At 36.5% G+C, this 21,237-nt stretch overlaps 1 protein-coding gene across 7 annotated transcripts in view; it reads left to right on the forward strand.

Moving 5' to 3' along the window:
• The first annotated feature begins 2,208 nt into the window (after positions 1-2,208).
• Positions 2,209-21,237, forward strand: part of Cdc27 (cell division cycle 27) — a 61,224-nt gene continuing 42,195 nt past the window's right edge. For 5 of the 7 annotated variants that reach the window (XM_021728380.3, XM_021728382.3, XM_021728381.3 and 2 more), the window contains exons 1-2: positions 2,209-2,378; positions 12,207-12,282. In XM_021728380.3, the coding sequence (XP_021584055.1) occupies positions 2,352-2,378; positions 12,207-12,282 (103 nt within the window). In that variant the 5' untranslated portion in view covers positions 2,209-2,351. The remainder of the gene's footprint in view (positions 2,379-12,206; positions 12,283-21,237) is intronic. The other 2 variants (XM_005328167.5, XM_005328168.5) reach the window with 1 other exon arrangement.

Below are 21,237 nucleotides of genomic sequence, written 5' to 3' on the forward strand. Positions count from 1 at the left end.
AGATTCTCTCATCTCATATCTGGCATGATAGATCATTTCCAAAGATGTCCAACTATCTCTTCCATTGCATATGCCTCTTGTAGCATTGCTTTACAACTCTTTCCATTATGAGGTGGAGTCTGTTTTTTCCTCCTGGCGAATCCAGGCTGACCCTGTGTCTTAATTTGACCAACAAGAAGCGATGGGTTCGACTTACAGAGGTAGAGCTTCAGGGGCCCCACAGATTCCATTTTCACCCATTTGGTTGCCAGCTACCAAGTCAAGAGGCTGTGGCTAGACTATGAATAATGAGAGGTCAATGTGAGGACAGAGGTTGTTGGAGAATTGAGGGGCACAACAGCTACCAACAGCTTGCATCAAGGCCCTAGCTAGACACGAATGAAGGTATCTTCTAGACCTAAGTCAAGCCAATAAGAGTAATGTTCTGTATCTTTGTTCAATATGGTAGTCACTAGCCCTAAAGGTTATTGAGTCTTTGGAATGTGACTAGGGCATCTGAAGAACATTTTTAATTTCATTTGATTTTAACTAACTGAACTCTAAATAGCTAATTAACTATTTAACCTAACTTATTAGCTATTTAACCTAACTTATTCAGAATAATCCTGCTAAAAGAAGAGGGCACAGGGCAGTCAAAAATCACCTTAGCACTTGCCCTGACAAGTGGGACGACAAATACATAATCAGTATTTTGAGACAGGTAGTGGAGAAGGATATAGATCTGTCAGTTGGTGTTTAAAAAAAAAAAAAAAACTTCCCTCCAACATCACCCAAAATAAAAGAACTGCTCTAATTTAATTTCACATGTCCAGACAACAGAATGTAGTCCCAGGTCTAGCCTAGAGAAGTCCTGGACAGATTTTTTTTTTCCCCTGATACCAGGGATTGAACCCAGGGGTATTTAACCACTGAGCCATATTCCCAGCCCTTATTTATTTATTTATTTATTTATTTAGAGGCAAGTATCTCACTAAGTTGTTTAGGGCTACTAATTGCTGAGGGTGACTTTAAACTTGAGTTCCTCTTGCCTCAGTCTCCCAAGCAGCTGGTAATATAAGCATAAGCCACCACTTCCAGCTCTGAACAGAAAATTAACCTTCAAAAACTGTCTTGTCTGCTGAAAGTCACAATTTTAGTTTCTAGTTCTTGCTTTTGAGGTGGGGGGAGTAAGGAAGCAGAAAGGAAATTTTTGAAAGTGCCTACAGTGGTACTAGACGCTGCAACATCTACTAATGGACTTAATTTCCTTGATAATTTTTTCAGATTATGCAAATAGAAGCTCAAGAGAGGTGCCCAAGAATCTGTTAAGTAGTTGGCGCAAGAAACAAAATTCAATACCAGGCCACTGGACTTCTAATACTATACTCTCTAGTACACCAAATGGCATCTTCTATCAAGAATAAAAATTTCAAACTGCCTTTTGAGATTTTTCCGTCATCTCATCACCTCAGTAACTATTTTCAGTAAGTGCCTTAACTTTTTACCAGCTGACCTCATCTCTCCTGCCTTCATTTACAATATCTTGTTTTTTCTTCTAATTATACCTATCCTTCAAACTCTAGTTTAAATCTTTTTCTTTTCTTTTTGTTAATCCCAATTAATTTGCCTCTCCTCTGAATTCTTATACCGTTTATAATGGGCACCACATAGTGTAGCACTCTTTGCATTACCCTTAGATAGGCCGTAATCACCTTGAGGACCTGCCATCCTATATGTTTGGAGAGAGTCAAATCTCTAAAATTTACCCCGTAGCTGTAAACAGGTATTTCTGGAATGGATAATGATCTAAACTCAAAAGACAAATACTTTTTGGTTAATTCAAGTCGGGCCCAAATTCTGGTGTTTTACCCTTTTCTCTATCTACTCTGCACCAATTAATCCAGAAGGGGGAGTGTAGCGAATCCAGACTCCAACTCTGCCACGTAACGATCCCCGCCCGATCCGTCAGGCCACTCCCAGCCTGCTGGTTGCCGATTGGGCAGGGAAGCGTAGAGCGTGGACGATTGGGCGTGGCGTGCGTGGGTGAAGGCGTGGCCGAGAACAGGAAACTACGCGTTGGGTCAAACTCGGTAGTTTCCGGTAATCTTCGGCAATCTCCGGCAAAGGTCGCCTTCTCGGCCGACTCATTTCGGGCATTTCCGGCCCATTTCGTGCATTTCCGTCTTACTTTCGCCTGCATCTCTACACTTCGGATATTTTCGTATCCCGCTCGGAGATACTCGGCAATCGCTCGGCCTCCCCCATCCCCCGGTAACGGTCGCTGGTGAGTTTAAATGAGCCGGGGCTGGCCGGGCCGGAGCCGCTACGGGGGGGGCCTGAGGCACTGCAGAAAGTGGGCCTGAGCCTCAAGGATGACGGTCCTGCAGGAACCCGTCCAGGTAATGATAACCCTCTTCTCTGAGACTTGGCTCGCAGCCTCAGTCAGGAAACCGCGTATGGCCACTTCGCGGCCTGGTGCGGCCTAGGCCAGGCTGCTTCTCCCGCCTCAACCCCTGCGGGTCGTGCCGTTCTTCCATCGTTCCGAGGCCTTGTTCGCGACCTAAGCCGTGTTACCTCTAGCCCTACCTTACTTCTACCCCTAGTGTGAGTGGCGTTCGGCGGGAATGCCTGTTTTTCTGTCGGAGTCCACGTCCGCCAACCCCTCCTCCGAGTCCAGGGGCCTGGCCTGGCGCGGGGTGGGGGGGTGAGATGAGGGCGGGGGGCCGAAAACGCGCCCCAGGTGCTCTCTTGTCTAAAGGATGATTGAGAATCACATTTGAACGGCGCTGGGTACGATTTTCGAAAAGGTGGGGCAAGTTTGCGGGGTTTTTCTTGTTTTTGTTTTTGTTATGTGTGAGAGGATAGGATCGGCATTTTTAATAGTAATTTCTATTTTGGTGCCGGACATTGTAACCCACGTTGTCTTTCTTGCTCAGTGGATTCCCCACTGGACAGTGTTGATCTGAGAAGAGAACTCAAAGGCCCGGGCGCCCGAGGTGCAAGCACCTATAGAAGGGAAGGGAGTAGAAAGGGCGAATCTGGGTTTTTCCATTACCTGTGATGAGGATCAGAAATATTTCATTGTACATGTTTATAAGACATTCAGGAAATGAAAGATAAATAAGGTTTTTTCCGTCCATTTCACTATCCTTACCACATCAAGGTATGCTTTGACGCACAGTTGCTGTTACCAGGGAGGAAACCCTATTGGATTTTAAGTGTGTGATGCAGTGCCAAGTCGTTTTCCCCCCTGCCATCTGGAGAAATTGAATCTTTTGTCCCTTGGTGATGGACCAGGTCTGGAAGACCTTCATCTCACCATGTGATCTTTGACTTGGTCAGAGGAGTTGACCTCTTATCAGCTGCTGTCACTGAGTCCTGGACTTTACTTTGAAGCTATAAAGCAAACCAGTTTTAGAAATTTCTTCATATTGCCCTTAAGAGACCTGTGGTATCGAATAACAAATACTTTAATATATCTCTACTTCTGTATTTCCTTAATTTTTCTTCACAACATGAAATGCTCATTTTTCCTACTTTGGCTTCATCTCCAGCTCTTTATTTATAACAGCCATTAGTATTTTAATTAACATAATGCAGGATTTTATCTTAAGAAATTTACCTGTTCCTAAGTTGTATCAGTTTTTCCAAAGCTGTTTCTTTCAATCCAAATTTCTCTTGTGATGTAGAGTTCCTTTTATGGTTTTTTGAGACCCAACATGAAATTAAATGGATTAGTAGATTGCTTAAATTAATTTCTGTTTCATATTTTTGTAATTTTGTATTTCTGGCCCTAAAAGACTTCTGAAATGATAAAGCAGTTGCATTTATAGCATATAATGACAACTTAATAATAATTTCAACCTGTATAAAAGCATGGAGTGGAATAGAAATATGTAGCCTATTCTAGATAGTACCCATCAGGTTTTCTATCTTTTCTTAAAGTACTATCAGATATTTTTAAGGCTTAAAAGTCAAATTCATCTTTTTTTCCCCCTCCCTGATTCTAGCTTGTCCATTAGATTTTGGGATGGTAAGTTTAGGATATAACTAGGTGAATTTAGTGAGGTGTGCAAGCCTGTAATCCCAGTAGCTCGGGAGGCTGTGGCAGGAGAATTACAAGTTAAAGGCTAGCATCAGCAACTTTGCAAGACCCTGTCTCGGATTTTTAAATGATAAATACCAGGGACTTCGCTCAGTAGTAAAGCAACCCTAGATTCAATCCCAGTACCACCACCACCCCCCCAAAAAAGTGGGAGGATATGACTAGGTTAGAATTTTGGTTGTAATTTATGGTATAAGCAGCAGCTAATTAAGAAGGGATCTTTAACAGTGGGAGGAGCAAGCAACTTTGACCACAGTTATGAAGATCAACTGATGAGGCATAGTATTGAAAATCGGAATGAATTAGTAAGGAAAAAAGTAAGATAGTCTTAAAAAAATGATGACTGATTGCATATATTTGAAAAGGAATGAGAATAAATTTGGAAAATAGTTTTCTTTCTTGGAATGCCTAAGGCTTACGGTATTACTAGGCATAGGAAAAAGTTGACAGATAAAATGAGCAGCTATTTTATTTATCACTTTTAATTTATCAATTATTCCCAGGAGTAAGATTGACAATTAGAAGAGTTAGATGAAGTTGTAAACCAAGCCTTTTGAAAATCACTTTAATAAGCAATATAGTAATTGGGTACCATATACACAGCATCGTTTTAGAGTTCTTAGATAGTGAAAAAGTTCTTTATGGCTCAAGAAATAATGAGAGATAGAACCAATGAGACATGGATATTGATTTGATGTGAAGGTGGGGTAGATATCAAGAATGACTATGTGTGGTGGTGCACACCTGTAATTCCAGTGACCCAGAAGGCTGAGGCAGTAGGATTGCAAGTTTGAGACCAGCCTTAGGAATTCAGCAAGACCCCACCTCAATATAAAAAGAACTGTAATATAGTTGACAGATAAGTGACCCTAGGTTTAATCCTCAGTACCCAAGAAAAGAAAAAGAAAAAAGAATGACTGTCTGGATTTCATTTTGTTGGTGCTATTTAAGAAATGGAAAATCCTTTGGGGATGGGGGTAGATGTGAAGGAGGGCAATTAAACATTCTTTTTTAAACAAATTAAATTGCAGATATTTGTGAGACTACCAAGTATTGAGGTATAACTCCTAATTTTAAGAGGAAGATAAGAATGCTTAACAGGAAAAATTGAGTAATGTTACAAGTCAGTATGTATTTGATAGCACAAATAATAATAAAGAAATTTGGGGGGCTGGATTTGTAGCTCAGTGGTAGAGCGCTCGCCTAACATGCATGAGGCACTGGGTTTGATCCTCAGCACCACATAAATGTAAAATAAAGATATTGTGTCCACCTAAAACTAAAAAATAAGTATTAAAAAAAAAAGGAATTTGGGAAAAAGAGATCTTTTCAGGACAGAATAATGGGAAAGGCTTCTTAAAGGAGCAAAAACTTAAAGGCTAAAACTTTTGAAAAGTTTGGAATTGATAGAGAAGAAAAAGAATATTTGTGGCATGGAATGGCATGAGCAAAAGCCCAAAGATTGTAATATTGTTTAGGGAGAACAGCAAAGTATTGTAACCCTTGGCTTGAGTAGGAATTGAGACAGGAAGAAGAAGGTTTTAGTAGCCGAGTAGAAACAAGTTATAAACCTCCAGGCTGAGAGGTTTAGATTTGATGTGATAATGAATAACCATTATATGTACAAAAGAGTTTTTGAGTAGAAGAATTACATAATGAAAACACTGCTTTGGGAATATTAATCTGCTGCTATTGGCAAGAAAGAAATAGGTAAGAATTTAGATATACAAGTTACTTAATTTTGGTACAAAAATTGGGCCAGCTAATATTTGTTGGTGGGGAGGAGGGAATAAGATGGAGTACATCGTAGAGCATTTGGCAGTAATCCTGGCCTTTACCTACCAGATTTTCCTTCATTTCCCCCACCACTGACATTGCTAAATGGGGAGGAAGGATTTGCCCAATGATATAAACCAAAAATAAATTAGAGTTCTTTTTTTTTTAATAGACCTTTATTTTATTTATTTGTATGCAGTGCTGAGAATTGAACCCAGGGCCTCATACATGCCAGACAAATGCGCTACCACTGAGCCACACCCTAGCCTCACTAAATTAGAGCTCTATACATTAAATTAAAATATATAATGTAAAAGTCCACAATGATGTTTGGATTTTTTTTTTGTTTTCCTTTTTTATTATTCATTGTTGTTATAGTTATTTGAAAAGCAGCTGTTATCTTTTTTGACAAAAACAAGGATATAGTAGTCACATTTAAGTCTGAGTACTTAGAGATATTTGTTTACATTTAAAATAGTATTTCAGGTTTAAGAATAACAAGTAAGGAATTTTGCAACTTTATGCTGTTTGTTTACTTTTAAATTAATGGAACCAAGGACCAAGCCATTAATTTAATCAGTTACATTTCTCTTAAACATTTTGTGGAGATGTGGGGAGGGAAGGAATGTTGCTCTGTTTGGTTTCATAACTGTTTTTAGCAGCATTAACTACATCTGGCATTAATTTGTAGAACTCTAGAGGTTGATGTACTAAGTGCTTTTCTTTTGGTGGAGGCCTACACCATCAGTTGGGTAGAGGTAGATGAATAACCAGGAGCTTATTTTAGCTCTGCTCATCATCAGCTACTAATTTGTAGTGCCTCAGAGTAATCTGCTCCCCCCACCACCAACCCCAGAGAGACACCATCACTTAGGAATTTAGAGGTGATTTCTCAGAGTATGGATGGAAACTATAGGTGGGTTTCTGTAAGTGGCAATATTAACTTCTGGATTTATAAAAGTTTGTGTTGGCTGGCATTATTATCTTTCTGATGCTAAAAGTGGTAATAAAGGACTGGGTATAGTGCAGGCTTTTAATCACAGCAGCTTGGGAGACTGAAGAAGGAGGATCACAAATTTGAGGCCAGCCTCAACAATTTAATGAGACCCTATCTCAAATAAAAAGGCTGAAGATGTGGCTGTGTGGTAGACTGCCCCTGAGTTTAGTCCATACTAGCATACCCTACCACTCCCACCAAAATTGGTATTAAAGGAATGATGTTCTGAGCAAAGCTTGATTTAAACTCAGAAAAGAATATGATTCTTGAATATGATACTTTATTGTTTTTCATTTCTTTAACTTTGAAAAGTCAAAAAAAAAAAAGTAGCACATACCTATAATCCTGGCGGCTGAGAAGGCTGAGGCAGGAGGATCTCAAGTTCAAAGCCAGCTTCAGCAACTTAATGAGACCTTGTCTAAAGGGTTGTTTTGTTTGTTTTGTTTTCCTTTTGGTGTTACATGAGGATTGAACCCAAAGCCTTGCACATCATAGGTAAGTACTCTATCACTAAGCTATATAACCAGCCCAAGACCCTGTCTCAAAATAAAAAATAAAAAAGGGCTGAGAATGTGGCTCAGTGGTTACGTGCCCTTGGGTTCAATTCCCAGTGCAAAAAAAAAAAAAAAAGAGTTCTAGAACTTTATAGCTTTATTATATATGTGCCCATAATATGTATCATCCCATATACCACACAACAGGTCTAGAAATAGAGCCCCATTTTTCAGATGAGGAAACTAAGGCTGAGAAGAGTTTAATATTTCCCTCAAAATCATTCTAAAAGTGGTGGCACACAAATTTGAGCATAGATCTCCAACATTAAATCCTCTACTCATCATTTTCTTTAACAGAACAAAATTAAACAAGTAGGTTCTTGAAAAATCTTCAGATTTCATAAATGAGTAATTAGGTGGTTAATTATTTGCATTACAAAATAATTCTGTTTATTACTAAGTTTCAATACAGACTCCCAGAGATCCTTAATTATTGGATATAAGAAATACAAAGAAAATTAAAGCTAAGACTAAAATACAAGAATGCTAATAATGGGAAGACTGTCAAAAGTTCAAAATCATTTGTTTGTTCATTTAACATGTGTCTACTTAGCACCTGCTTTAAAACACATAATAGATCTTGAAGAGTAATAACAAAGATGTATGTAATCCCTGCCTTCCTGGAGTTTATAATAGTAAGGAAGACACTAAAATTTCTTCCAAAATCAATGTAAAATTACGATGAGAAGTATTACAAAGGAAAGATTCTTGGTGCTATTAAGTGTTTAATAAGGATACCAAATTTCATCTTGGGGTTCCAAAGAAACCCTCTCTAAGAGAAAAATCTGAAGGATAACTGGAATCTGCTTAGTTTGAAGGAAAGGAGGCATGTACTAGGTGAAACTGCATGTAATAGAAGGTCTGTAAGATGGGAGTAATATGGTAAATTAGAAGAGCTGAAAAAAACACTATTGTGCTAAGCACAGAGCACAAGAAAATATAATAAAGGATGAACTGGTTTGAAATGGGGCACAGTAGCACACACCTATAATGCCAGCTGAGGCAGGAAGGCCATAAGTTCAAGGTCAGCCTGGGCAATTTAGCAAGACCATGTTTGAAAAATAAAATAAAAAGGACTAGGACTATAGGAAGAAAGGAACATTCGCCTAGGAGTAAGCAAGGAGGCCCTGGGTTCCAGCTCTGCAAAAAAAAAGAAAGAAAGGAAGGAAGGAAGGAAGGAAAGGAAGGAGAGAGAAAGAGAAAAGAGAAGTAAGCACAAACTGTACTGTGTTGCCAAGTTTGGTGATTACAATTTTTACAGTAAGAACAATGAGAAGCTACTGAAGGATTTTGAGTAAAGATGTTACATGATCAGATCTGATTTGTGAAAAAGTCATGGGGGAGAATTCAGAGAGGCCAATTAAGATACTACTAAAGAAATCCAGGCAAAATATGGTCTGCCTTATAGATGCAAATGTTTTTTTTTGTTTGTGTGTGTCTTTCATTATTACTGCAGTTGCTTTAAGTTAGTATAATTTTGAAAGGTACTTATATGTGTGTGTGGTTCCAGAACCCTAGGCCACACCAGTACTAGAAGACCAGATATGTTTTGGGGGGCAGAATTATAATTATCAATTACTTAGCTAGACTTTCATGTATATGCCTGTCTTTGAAGTAGGTGTTTTAGTCTTTATTTTGTAGGTGATTAAAGCTCATAACAACTTGATCAATGTGCTTAACAAGAATCAGGAATCCTCTTCATTAAATTTAAAAAAAAAAAAGAAAGAAAAGAGATAATTGCTGAGTCAAATTAGATTGAAAACCCTTTAGTCTACTATTTTCTGAGTGATATTTTTTGAAGTTGTTATGCAATCCAAATGTTGAAATTCTCTGAGAACACTTTTAGTTTATCTCAGTACTTTTTTTTTTTTTAAACCATTGAGCTACATCCCCAGCCTTTTTACAAATTTTATTTTGAAACTGGGTCTTTCTACCTTGGTGAGACTGACTTCAAACTTGTGATCTTGTGGCCTCCAACTTGGCCACTCCTACTCTTAGCAGCAGTAATGCTTCTTCAGACACTAACTCTGTAGTAGTTGCTAAAATACAAAAGAGTAAGGACCTTTTTAAAAGTAGTAACTTGTCCATTTCTCCTTTTTTTTTTTTCTTTCCTTTCTTTCTCTTTTGGTATTGGAGATTAAAACCCTGGAACACTTTACTACTGAGCCAACATCCCCAGTCCTTATTATTTTTTTTATTTTTGAGACAGGGTCTTGCTAAATTGCTGAAGCCAGCCCAGAACTTATGATTCTCTTGCCTCAGCTTCCTGTATCACCAGGATTACAGATGTGCACCACCACACCTGGCTCCTTTCTTTTAAATATTTAAATTTAATTCCACAAATACTTATCAAGTACCTATTATTTCTAGTAGATGACATATTCAGCTCCTATCATGTGGACTAGATTTTGAGCTTTATACTATACTTCCAAATTTATACTATACTTCCAAGATAATGTGGATTTTCAATATATGCAGACTTCCAGAATATATGCTTTTTACTGGGGAGGAGGTTAATAGCTTTCATAAATTTTCACAAGTTTTTACTATAAAAAGAGAGATTGCTTATCTGGACATGTGGAATGATTCTGAACCCTGAATGCTTATTTATCACCTATAGAAAACTTTAAAAGTAATGATAATCTAAGCACAATCCCAGGTGTAGAAATTGTGATTCAATGAATTTGGGATAGAACATCATCTAAGTGGGGTTGAAAGGCTTTGGTCTAGATAAGAGTAACATTTGAATGAGACTTAATGAGAGCAGAAGTTATTTGCTCATAGCTAAATATCTAGAGTCCAGAAAGTGGTCACATAGTAGACGCTCAGAATATATTCATTGAATAAGTACTAAAGCCCTCCAGTTTAAAAAAGTTAAGACAGTACAAACAAGAAGTCTTTGATCTTGAGTAGTTTAAACCTTTATTTTTTTTTTAATTATTATCACTTTGTGTGTGTGTGTGTGTGTGTGTGTGTGTGTGTGTGTGTGTGTGTGTGTGTGTTGCTGGAGATTGAACCCAGAACCTCATACATGCAAGCACTCTACCACTGAGCTCCAGCCTGATAATCTATTTTTTTTTAAATTGATTGGAGGCTTTTATTTTCTCAGATTAATAAAAAATTTTAAAGTTTGACAATCGTAGTTTATACAAGGCTATGGAGTAAATAGAAACTCATGTTATTGTTTGGTTTATAAATTAATGATTTTTTAAAATGATTTGACATTATCTAGTAAAGATGGACATATTCAATAACTCAGTAATTTTATTCCTAAGTATCCTAATTTGGAGAACTTCTTAAACATGTACTCCAAGAAGTGAATACAAAATATAATAGTGTTTGTTAGCCAGGCATGGAGGCGCAGACCTGTAATCCCAGTCGGTCAGGAGGCTGAAGCAGGAGGATCACAAGTTCAAACCCAGCCTCAGCAAAAAGTGAGGTGATAACTCAGTGAGACCCTGTCTCTAAATAAAATACAAAATAGGGCTGGGGATGTGGCTCAGTGGTCTGATGCCCCCAGGTTCAATCCTTGGTAACCAAAAAAATAGTGTTTGTTGTAGCATTATTAAAACAAACAAACAGAAACTCTAGAAATAACCCAAATGCCCATATAAAACATATTTTGATATCTTTAAACAGTGGAAATATTATTTATTCAGCAATGAAAGTGAACAAACTCCAGCCTCAGATATCATCAAGCATGAATTTAAAGTTGGAAAACTAAATATGCTGCTTCTTAGGGATGATAGGCATGAACGTATCAAATTATGAAGAAAGCCAGAAGAAAGGTCAGCAGAATTCAGGGTGGTAGTTTCCTATTTAAGGCTAGAAGAACTTATATTATTGACATGCTGGAGGAGCCTGTAGAACTTCAAAGATAGTTGCTGATATTTTATTTCTGGACCTGAGTGGTTAGCACATGGATGTAGATATTTTTTATTATTTTTAACTTAAAATGTCCTATCTTATATATACTTTATGATTCTTGACTCTAAAAGAAAAAGCATGATTCAAGTGAATTAAAGATTAGTCCTATAATTTTACTCATTTGTATTCCAGTGTGCTTCCTTGAGTGGCTGAGAAATAGGTGGCATTTAAGCTAATAGGTGAGGAAGTTTTTGTGGGAGGATGACATACATTTGAACATTTCCTTCATGTGTGTCATGAAAAATGGTTGAAAACCACTGCTGGTAAGAGCATGTAATTTTAGTAGGATAGGCAGACTTGTAAACAGATAACTGTAATATAATATGACTATTCTAATGAAGAAGTAAGTGAAAAAAGTAATGGCTACAGGTTAGCCAAGAAATAGAAATAGAAACTCATAATATTATTTGGTATATAAATTAATAATTTTTAAAAATGATTTGACATTATCTAATAAAGATGAACATATTCAATAACTCAGTAATTTTATTTCTAAGTATATATCTTAATTTGGAGAACTTCTTAAACATGTACTTTAAGAAGTGAATACAATAGTGTTTGTTAGCCAGGCACGGTGGCGTTATTTAAGCTAGGACTTTAGAAAGAATTAGAAATTTATTAGGGAAGGTTGGTAAGGGAGCCAGCATTCCCTGATGAAGAAAAAGGATATACAAAGGCACAGAAGACTAAAAGTAATGCAGGTTGAGTGAGTAAATGCAGATATGTCAGGAGTCATACACACTGTGGAGTTTGCTCTATGGGCATTGAGGTTTTATCACTTAAAGATATTTATATTCAAAGCTTTGTGCTAGGAGTAACTTTGAAACTCTGTGTATCTGTATTTATTTTCTTTTTCTTCCACTTGCAGGCTGCTATATGGCAAGCACTAAACCATTATGCTTACCGAGATGCAGTTTTCCTTGCAGAGCGACTGTATGCAGAAGGTTTGTAAATTTTCATTTATATAGAACTATAAATAAAATGCATGAAATTCCATCACTTTTATGACTAACAAGATTCTTAGTATCACCCTCTTGTGTTTTCTTTATAATTGACCACTAGTTCATAAAAACTTTACCTATTATCTATGTGGCTCCTTTTGTTTATTTTAATAATCATAGAGTTGATTCAGGTTTATAGACTCTGATGTATTTAATCATTTCCCATTCTTTAGGGTTTCTTTCCCTAGGTTGTTTTTTTTTGTTTTGTGTTGTTTTTTGTTTTTTTGGTACTGGGGATTGAACTCAGGGACACTCAACCACTGAACCACATCCCCAGCCCTACTTGTATTTATTTAGAGAGGGTCTCACTGAGTTGCTTAGTACCTCGATGTTTCTGAGGCTGGCTTTGAATTTGTGATCCTCCTGCCTCAGCCTCCCAGGCTGCTGGGATTACAAGTGTGTGCCACTGTGCCCGGCTCTAGGTTTGTCTATATTCTATAGCTAACAACATGGATTTAGAATCCATAACTATGGCACAATTCCTAATCCTGTCACTCAAATATACATTTTTATGACCCCAGGCAAGTTATATAATGTCTGAGCTTTTCAGAGTTTTCATTTATAAATATTAATAAATATGGAATTGAATATATATGAATTTATTTATATGAATTTATTTTTCATTAATAAATATGGAATTATGGAATTGAAAAAGTAAGCAGGATAATATATATAAAGCACTTGGCACAAACATTTAACATGGTAATAAATGCTTAATAAACATTTTATAATGTGTTTTGTTTCTATCATTAAATTATTATAATTATTTTGCTAAGATGCTGATGTAGATAATTGTGACTTTTTAATTTTTTATTTTTTTAAATATATTTTTTTAAATTCTATATGGACAGGATGTTTTTATTTATTTTTATGTGATGCTGAAGATCAAATAGTGCCTCACGTGTGCTAAGCAAGCGCTCAACCACTGAACTACAACTCTAGCCCTGATAATTATGACTTTTCAGTTCTGCTATTTAACATTTTCATTTATTTGAACTCAAATCAGCTTTGTCATTTTCTCATTGCTTTAGTAGCTGGAAAATTGTCATCTTACAGCTATACTAAGTACATGGTTCTTGGTACATTAAATTTTTTTCAAAGAATTTATAGAAGATAAGAGCCAAAAGTTCTGTTATTTTACATTATTACTTAAAATAAGTCCCACATGGTATTTTACATATTTGAGGGAGGGTTGATTAGTTTGTGGAGGATGGGGGATTGGGGGGTTCCTGGATATTGAACCCAGGGGCACTTACTTTATCACTGAGCTACATCCCCAGCCCTTTTTATTTTTTATGTTGAGGTAGGGTTCCACTAAGTTCCTTTCCAAGTTGCTGAAGCTGACCTCAAAGTTTACATCCTCCTGCGATAGTCTCTCAAGTTGCTGGGATTACAGGCATGCGTCACTGCACCTGGCTCTTACTTGGTTTTATATTAAATTTTTTAAAATATCTGGCTTTGCCACCAGAGTCTCCTCTTTTCCACTAGTTAATTTTCTTTCTTTTTGTATTTTGGCAGGAGAGGGGTCAGTTACTGGGGATTGAATCCAGGAGCATTCTACCCCTAAGTTACATTTCTAATCCTTTTTATTTTATTTTGAGATAGGATCTTGCTAAATTAAATTGCCCAGTCTGGCCTTGAACTTGTGATCCTCCTGTCTTGGCCTTCTGAGTAGTTGAGATTCAGATGTACTACTGTACCCATCTTAATTTTCTATTTTTAAGTCAATATCATATTATTTTATAATTAACACTTTATATTCTTTCCATATTTAATAAGGCATATCTCCCATTATTGCTTTTTTTCTAACAAGTTTATGCTTCACTGAGAAGTCTTTACCTTTTTGTAATTTTATTTTTCCAAGTGCATTTTCTTACTGCTTTGAAATTACACAAAGACTCCTAGGGATGTGGCTCAGTGGAAGTGTGCTTTCCTAGCATGCACAAGGGCCTTTGGGATCAAATCTCATCACTGGGGGAAAAAAGAAAAAGAATGTGTGGCTGAAATTACACAGAGATTTGATCAATGCTGACCCTGTACCATGTAGGTCTATAAATTAAGAGCTACTGACATCTCTACTATGTATACATATACATGTATGTGGTAAATTGGGTATATAAATGCTTTTATGTACATGTATAGACCAGAAACAGTAGTGTGTTCTTTTTATTAATTTGTTTGTTTTAGTTTTTTATTTTTTGTATTGTTTCCATTGGATTACTTGCCAAGAGTTTTCAATTTGTAATGTTTGCAGGTGAGCTTTATTTTTGTGTGTTTTGTGTGTTCCTGCATGAATTGATGGTCCAATCTTTCTGTATTAGGATTTTTCTCTTGTAGTAAGTGCTTATTTACTGTAAGCATAAAGAAGGTGGATATCAGAGGTTTGCCAGGCATTTGTCACAAAAGGAGAAGAGATAAGAATATTAAAAATATATAGCCGGGAGACTGGGGCTGTAGCTCAGTGGTAGAACGTTTGCCTAGCACATGTGAGGCACTGGGTTCAATCCTCAGCACCACATAAAAATAAATAAAATAAAGGTATTTTTTTTAATTTATATATATATATATCCAGGCCAGTGGCACATGCCTATAATCCCAGTGATTTGGGAGGCTGAGACAGGAGGATTTCAAGTTCAAAGCCAGCTTCAGCAAAAGCGAGGCACTAAGCAACTTAGGTAAGACCCTGTCTCCAAATAAAATACAAAAAATAGGGCTGGGGATGTGGCCCAGTGATTGAGTGCCCCTGAGTTCAATCCCTGGTACCCCTTCCCTCACCAAAAAAAAAAAAAAAACATATGTATATATATACACACACATACACACACACACACACACACACACACACACACATAGACAAGATGTGGGTCAGGTAAAGTTAAGACTGAGATGGTTGATAATTAAGAAAGAACAGAGAGGTCAGGGCACCAAAGTTCATATGAGGTCTAAATGAGATGTGTATGGGAATAATGTTGGAGAGGAAGATCATAATCCACACCCAGAATTCTTTCATTAATGAAGCAAAGAGTCATGAGTTCAGTAGCTGAGACTTCTAAGAAGATATGAACCTCAGGATCAGGGATTTCTCAAAAGGACAGGAGTAAAGCTTGGGAACAGTCTTGAGAAGGAAGGTGAAACCTCCTTATCTTACTCCGAGGTAACTGACATATGAGGAATTTAACTTTCCTTTTGAGAGTGCAGTGAAGCTTCTGGAAGAGAACAGGAGCTAAGTGAGAAAAGTGGGGAAGATCCGTGCAGCAGGAGTTTGAGGTCCCAATGAAAAGATTGACAAGGGTAAGAAGGAAAGACTGTTTTAGAAAGAAGATAGAATAGATTACCCTCTTCTATTTCATTATGCAAGAGCAAGGTTTATCAGAATCTATTTTTATTTTCATCAATACCTAGGCAGCACCAGTTTTTCTGTGGTATATTTCTAATCTTTTTTCAATTTGTTGATCAGAACAGAGCTGGGGGTGTAGTTCAGTGAAACTCTACTGACAGAATGTGAAAGGCCCTGGGTTTGATCCCCATCACCACAAAAAGAAAAAAAAAAACTATGCAATTTTTTTCATTGCAATTAGGCTCCTAAAGGTTGTACTCATTTAGAATTCAGATAATTGAGGGGCTAGGGTTGTGGTTCCCTGGTAGAGTGCTTGACTAGCACATGCAAAGCACTGGGTTTGATCCTCAGCACCACATAAAAATAAATAAATAAAATGAAGCTATTGTATCCAACTACAACAAAAAATATAAATATTTTAAAATTTTTTAAAAATCAGATAATTGAATTTTCCCACTGAATTAGTAGTGGAATTCCCAGATTAGTCCACACAAAGCTGTAATCCGCAAGTTATGTGTGCATAATAAAATGCTTACATTTGGGAAGTTGCTTGGTGTGTGTGTGTGTGTGTATTTCTCAATATAGGACCTAACCGCTTCATTTAACTTTTTTACTTTTTTAATATTTTTTTAGTTGTAGATGAACACAATATCTTTATTTTTATGTGGTGCAGAGGATCGAACCCAGTGCTTCACACATGAAAGGCAGGTACTCTACCACTGAGGCACAACCCCAGCCATTAACTTTATTTTTATGAGGGAAATTTTTAGAATTTTAGTGCATTGAGTGCAGATATCATCACTCAATTAAAAACAATAATTCTGTCATTTATTGACTTCTTGCTATATCTGGTGACCTAAGTGGTTAATATTATTTTCTTATATAACCTTCAATAATCCTATATAGTGCACATTGCTATTGCGTTTTTAAGGTGAAGAAACTCGAGACCATTGTCCATAGGCAGTAACTGGTTTGTTCTTTCTGATTCCCCTTTATCAAGGGTAGCAAATCCTTGCCACTTCTCTGATTTACAGTCATAGTAGACATCACTAGTTCATCACAGTACTCATTCCACTGAATCAACCTCAGAATTCTTGTTAGCACAGTGTTCTTGGTTGGCATGTAGCTGATAGACTACATGTAACCTCTTTGCTTAGTGACCTCCTATGCTTCTAATGTTATGGAAAAACATGTATTTTCTAATGTTTTGGGAAAAACATTTCACAAGGCATGAGGCCAAAGAACTTCATGGGTTGAATCTTTTGTTAAATTATTGAAATATTTTCTGAATTTCAGTAGTTCCTTGTTACCCATTTTTCTTTCTCCTAAGGAGTTTCATAGCCTGGTGTAGACTAGTGTAAGAAAGGAAAAACAGCAGAATGGTGTAAGAATCTGAACTCACATTCATTAACCATTTGATCTTAGACAAGAAGAAGTTATTCTGAATCTAATTTTCCTCATCTTTAAGAAGGAAAAATATCTAGTGAACAAGTAATTTCGAAGACCCACATATATAAAGAATTTACTATAGTTCTGGTATATAGGAAGTCCTTTACAAGTTCCTTCTCTTTCCTAGCATATTCTAATACAGTGAGTTTCCAGATCTTTTTTCATCCTTATTATATATGATGCACTTTGGTATCCCCCATTGGTTTATTTCTTTAGTCATCAATGGACCTTTATTTTATTTATTTATTTATATGTGGTGCCGAGAATCGAACCAGTGCCTCACACATGCTAGGCAAGAGCTCTACCACTGAGCTGCAACCCCAGCCCCTGAGATCCACATACCCTCTCACTCCCCACCTCCATACTGAGCTATATCCCCAAACCTTTTTATTTTTACTTTGAGACAGGATCTTGCTGAGTTGTTCAGGCTGGTCTAACTTTTTTACTTTTTTAATATTTTTTTAGTTGTAGATGAACACAATATCTTTATTTTTATGTGGTGCAGAGGGTTGAACCCAGGGCCTCACATGTGATAGGCAAGCACTCTGCCTCTGAGCCACATCCGCAGCCTTGGGCTGGTCTTGAATTTGCAATCCTTCTTCCTCAGTCTCCTGAATGACTGAGATTACAGGCATGCACCACTTCATTCTGCTACCCTGAAACTTTGAGCATTCATAGTAAAAAAGATTCAGATTTTGGAAAGTTTCAGATTTTCAGATTAGGGATGCTCACTCAGTGAAGTCTATGCAAATTCTTCAAAATCCAAGACTCAAATCTGAAATGCTTCTGATCTCAAGCACTTTGAACAAGATGTGTTCAACCTGTATACATAGGGCCTAGCAGTATTTATGGTTTCATGTAACCACAAGGGGTCTTGAAATGTATCCTCCTCAGGTCAGAGGAGGATATTATTGTAATTGATTTAAGAACTTAAATAGATAATCAAGATAAAACATGTATAACAAATCATAGATAGCTCCATAATGTTGTGCCCTTAAATACATACAACATCCAAGTGTATAATAGAGCAGTCAGCAGAGTGCTCTAACCTTTAAGAAGTTTTCTATAATATTTTATTTTATCAAGGCTATGTAGAAGACACCTCAACTAATTTTAGGTCTTGACAGAATAGGTGCTTATTTATATTGTGTTTTTGTTTTTTGGGGTTTTTTTGGATTTTTTTAGTTATACATGGACACAATATCTTTGTTTTGTCTATTTATTTATTTTATGTGGTGCTGAGGATCGAACCCAGGGTCTCAGACATGCGAGGCGAGCGCTCTACCGCTGAGCCACAACCCCAGCATTATTTATATTGTTAATTATCATGAAGCACTTATTTTTTTAGTTTGAAAGCACTGAAAAAGTAATTCTTTCTATTTGATGGAAATGTATATGAAGGATTTAAGATAATGTACCTGTTAACTATTTTGGACTTCTGTTCAAAATACCTTTCCATTTTTGAAGCCTAACCTATTTGTAAGAAGGGGAGCTTCATTGGCAGGAGAGTGAAAAAGCAGATTAAATTTGATCAGTGCGTCTGTATGGAAATATCACACTGAATCCCATTAATATGCAGTTAATACATATTAATAAAAAGAAGAGGAGCTTCAGTAGTGTTCTACAACTTCAACCGTGCATTCTCAAAGTGTTTCTGTGTGACTGTTTTATAGAGTAGACAATTTCATCATATGGATGTACTGTAGTAACAAGCACATGATTGACTTCTCAGTATTACCTTAGGAGTGACTGCCCAGTCATTGCTCTCTTTATTCATAATTATGAAATATATTATGGACATTATATTTCACAATCCCAGACCTTGTTTCCAGATCTTATTTTGGTGTCTGTACATTAACTGGCTTTACCATAATCAGCCTTAGAATTTTTCTGACCTTGGCATTTTAGGAAGCGACTATCAGTTTATTGTTCTAGATGATATTTATTTGTCAATCCTATTCAGTAAACATACATCTGCTTTCTTTAGGTGCTTACTGCTGGTTCACTAGTAATATTTTTGGGTACTGTTATCTTTTTCCATTAATTATAGGGAGCCCTTAGAAACCACCATGTTTCGTATAACAAGTCAGGTTTTTCTGAATTCATTTCATTATCTTAAGTGTCATTATTTTACTTTTTTAAGTTTCGCCTAAACTACCAATCCATAATCCCAGTTGAATATGTAATTTTTAAATTAGTACACTTTAGAAAGTAATTGCAAACACCAAAATCATACACACACAAAATAGTTGATATCTTTATGTTGTTAGGGAATTTTACTGCAGTGAAAATGGACCCACATGTAATCAAGTATCTATAAACAAAACATTTGATAAAGCATTACTGTGGTAGAAGTTAAACTATGGGAGCCATTGTTTATTGGTATGGTCAATAATTTTAAGATAGCAACAAGAAACTAAGTCTTTAGCTGGGCTCAATGGCACATGCCTCTAATCCTAGTTAGTGACTTGGGAAGCTGATACAGGAGGATCACAAATTCAAGGCCAGCCTCAGCAACTTAGTGAAGACCTAAGCAGCTTAATGAGACCATGTCTCAAAAAAATAAAAATGAAAAGGGATGGGGTCATAACTCAAGTGCTTTACACCTCAGGTTCAAACTCCAATACCCAAAAAAGAAAGAAACCAAGTCTTTGCAAAATCTGAAAGGAATTACACTAACTCCTATAAATTAATACTTGTAGCTCAGTGAAATTAATAATTTGTTCCTGTTGCAGCAGAGCTCCTCAATTGTTTTTTGATCCTGCATCAAGTGATATGCCTTATGTGCAAATTTTATTTACTACATTTGCGGGGGGTGCTGGGGATTGAATTCGGGGCCTTGTGCATGCAAGGCAAACACTCTACCAACTGAGCTATAACCCCAGCCTATACTACATATTATTTTTATACTATTGTTTCATGGAAAATCATAAAATAGACCAAAGAGGTATTGTGGGGGATTCTTGCATATGTATATAACAAAATACTTAAAAGAATAAAATCTCTTACTTTTTAATCCCAAATCTTAGAATGAAATTAACTTTTCAGGAAAATGTGACAAGTTTGTCTCATGCTTTAAAACAGTGATTCTCAAACTTCAACATGCCACAGAATCACCTGAGGAGTTTGTTAACATATATTACTGGTTCTCACTCCCCAAATTATTGATTTAGTTGGTCTGAGAGCACAAGAGTTCACATTTCCAAGTCATATTGAAGCTGGTACAGGGACTACTCTTTAACCACTGGTTTATAAGATCTTTCAACCCACTGGGATTATTACATAAAAACACAAGTTTGTGTGTTTTCTTTCAAATCCTATTTTTGAAGGATTTGAAAGAAAACACACAAACATCTGTGAAGGTTGGTTTAGGAGAGAGACAGAATAAGAGGAGGAAATGCCACATTTCATGAAGAACCATGGGGCACTTCCTGATACAAAGAAATAGGATTCCAATGTTGAGTAACTCAGCTCCTTCCATTAGAGAACAATAATAGTGTTATTCTAAAGTCCACCGACTTAGAATTTTTCCTTTAAGCTATCTTGAATATAATTTGGTATTAAAAACAATGTATTTTATTTTACTTTTTCTTGTGAGGGGCACTTACAGGGAATTTAACCCAGGGGCATTTTACCACTGAGCTACATCCCCAGTCCTTTTTTTTTTCTTTTTTGGAACAGGGTCTTGCTGAATGGCTAAAGCAGACCTCAAACTTGCAATCTTCTCGTCTCAGCGCTCCAAATCGCTTTAATTACAAACATATGCTACACCCTACGTGAAAAATGTATTTGTAAAATCTTGTCTTTTAAAGACAAAATACACGGGGCTGGGGATGTAGCTCAAGTGGTCGATCCTCAGCACCACATGCAAAACAAAGAAGTTGTGTCTGCCAAAAAACTAAACAATAAATAATAAAAAAAAATTCTCTCTCTTAAAAAAAAAAAAAGACAAAATACTGTAGACTTCTCAAAGGGAGAGGGTGGTATATATGTGTTTACTTTCTTAAAGATTTTCAGTAATACCATGATTGTCTTCACTGTATTCTTTCCTCAGTTTCTTATAGAGAGAAGATAATCAAGAACTGGAGAATGAACTTTTCTATCAGCAATAT

This window comes from Ictidomys tridecemlineatus, chromosome 3 (assembly GCF_052094955.1).
Source record: "Ictidomys tridecemlineatus isolate mIctTri1 chromosome 3, mIctTri1.hap1, whole genome shotgun sequence".
Classification (NCBI taxonomy): Eukaryota; Metazoa; Chordata; class Mammalia; order Rodentia; family Sciuridae; genus Ictidomys; species Ictidomys tridecemlineatus.